Below are 2,181 nucleotides of genomic sequence, written 5' to 3' on the forward strand. Positions count from 1 at the left end.
ATGGCATTTTCAAATGAGAATGTGACACTTGAGGACAACATTGCGACGTTGGAGGCTGACACTGTGACGCTTGAGAATATTACTGCATCTGATGAGAGAAATAAGGATTGGTTCCCTACCAGTGAAGATAGATTTGATGACAATTCGGATGATGGGCCTGATGAATGGCATGATGAGAGTTCAGACGAGGACCGACTTTATGACAGTGACATTCCAATTTGCAATAATGTTGAAGGCGAAACGGAACCTGTTGGAGGTGTTGATGTAGGAGATTTTTAGTGTGATGACCCTCTATACAATAACCCCATCGCTGATGAGAACGAGATTTGTTCCCTTGGTACATTGCTCCATGCAAGTTATTAGGAAAAGGGAAATGCAGGCTCGTACGTGGGTAATTGCAGGTGCAGAAAGGTTTTTCTTCCAAACAATTACAACTGAGGAGTTAACATGTGCCGATGATCTCTTATACAAAGGAAAAATATTTTCCTTGAAGGTCGAGTTGAAATGAGCTTTGAGCATATTGGCTCTAAAAGAACACTTTGGGATAAAAGTAAAAAGGTCATGTAAAGCTCGTTATGAGGTTGGTTAAGGACAAGGTAGCAAGTTCAGTGTGTGTGCAACGAAGTTACTTGAAGGAGGAGAATATTGGCAAGTTCGGATGTTCCACAAAGTACACACGTGTATTGTCGATGGTTTGCAAGGGCGATTTACAACCTCGAGTGCGAAGATAATTGGTGAACTTATGTCACACAAGCTTTAGGCTAATGGAGTAGCATTGAGACATTAGGACATAATTGGTGAGATGAGGGTTCAGTGGGGATTGGAATACCTTTATGGTAAGGCCTAGCAAGCGAAGGAGTATGCGAAGAGGCTTGTTTTCGATCCCCCGGAGGAGTCATTTCAACTACTACCCTCGTATTTTTGTCTGTTGGAACAAGAAAATCTCAACACAGTCACTATAGTGGCTACTGATGAGGCAGAAAGATTCAAATATTGTTTCTGGGCATATTGGGCTTGTATTCAGGGGTTTAGGGATGTTATACGTTTACGGTTGCAATTGATGCGACACATCTGAAAGGCAGGTTCAAGGGTATTCTGTTTGTCGCTGTATGTAAAGATGTGAATGAGTGCGTATGTCCAATTGCGTTTGGCATCGGCCATGTTGAGGATGAAAACTCATGGATGTGGTTTCTTAGCAAGCTGCGTGATGCGGTTGGTTGTCTTGAAAACACTATGTTCATTTTTGATCAGCATCTCAACATTAAGAAAGTAATTCAAAATGCATACCCAGAAGCGCACCACGGTTTATGCGAGTACCACTTGAAGAAAAACTTTAAAAACAAGTTCAAGCGGGACGATGTTTCTATGATTTTCACCCTTGCTCGAGATTGCTATAAGGTTTTCGATTTCAACAGACATATCAACCAACTCAAGCAGATTCATGTGAGAGTCCATGCTGACCTTATGAGAATAGGCCCTAAGAGATGGGCACGTGCCTGTTCACCGGCAAGGCGATACCAAATGATGACATCCAACATTGTAGAACGTGTTAACTCATGCTTAAAGCATGCAAGACAAATGTCAATCACTGTTTTGATCGAGTTCATCAGAGACATGTTCCAGCGTTGGTTCCATGACCGATACGAGGAGGCCGTCAAGGTGACCACGCCCCTCAGCCCTTGGGTTGCCAGGCAGTTGAGCAAATGGTTCAATGATGCACATCGCTTTGTGGTTAAACTTATCAATCAAGTGGAGTTCAAAGTTAAAGATAAGAAGATGGACGGACTTGTAAACTTGTCCACAAAGACGTGTTCATGTTGTGAGTTTCAAATAGATTTACTGCCATGCAGTCATGCCATTGTAGCAATAAGGTCAGAATATCTTTATTTCTTATTTGAACCTTAATTGACATAGTATTTACATTGTGCTTGAACATTGAGTTCATTGTATTTTTCAGTAAATGCAAACGTGAAGCCATTGAATTCTACACTAACTACTACAAGAGAACCATTTTGGTGGAGGGTTATGTGGGGTCCATTCGCCAGGTAGGGCATCCTAGTGAGTGGGAGATCCCCCCTCATGTGAAACAAATTGTCGTCTTGCCACCACCTTGGTGAGGCCAAGTGGGAAGAAGTAGGAGGAGAAGGATTCCATCGACCGGTGAAGGTAGTTGAGCATAGA

At 42.5% G+C, this 2,181-nt stretch overlaps 1 protein-coding gene across 1 annotated transcript; it reads left to right on the forward strand.

Moving 5' to 3' along the window:
• Window positions 1-1,905, forward strand: LOC108662786. Its single transcript, XM_018124366.1, has 2 exons — window positions 1-264; window positions 1,033-1,905. Exons 1-2 carry the CDS (start codon window positions 1-3, stop codon window positions 1,903-1,905), a joined length of 1,137 nt encoding a protein of 378 aa, XP_017979855.1.

This window comes from Theobroma cacao, chromosome 7 (assembly GCF_000208745.1).
Source record: "Theobroma cacao cultivar B97-61/B2 chromosome 7, Criollo_cocoa_genome_V2, whole genome shotgun sequence".
Classification (NCBI taxonomy): Eukaryota; Viridiplantae; Streptophyta; class Magnoliopsida; order Malvales; family Malvaceae; genus Theobroma; species Theobroma cacao.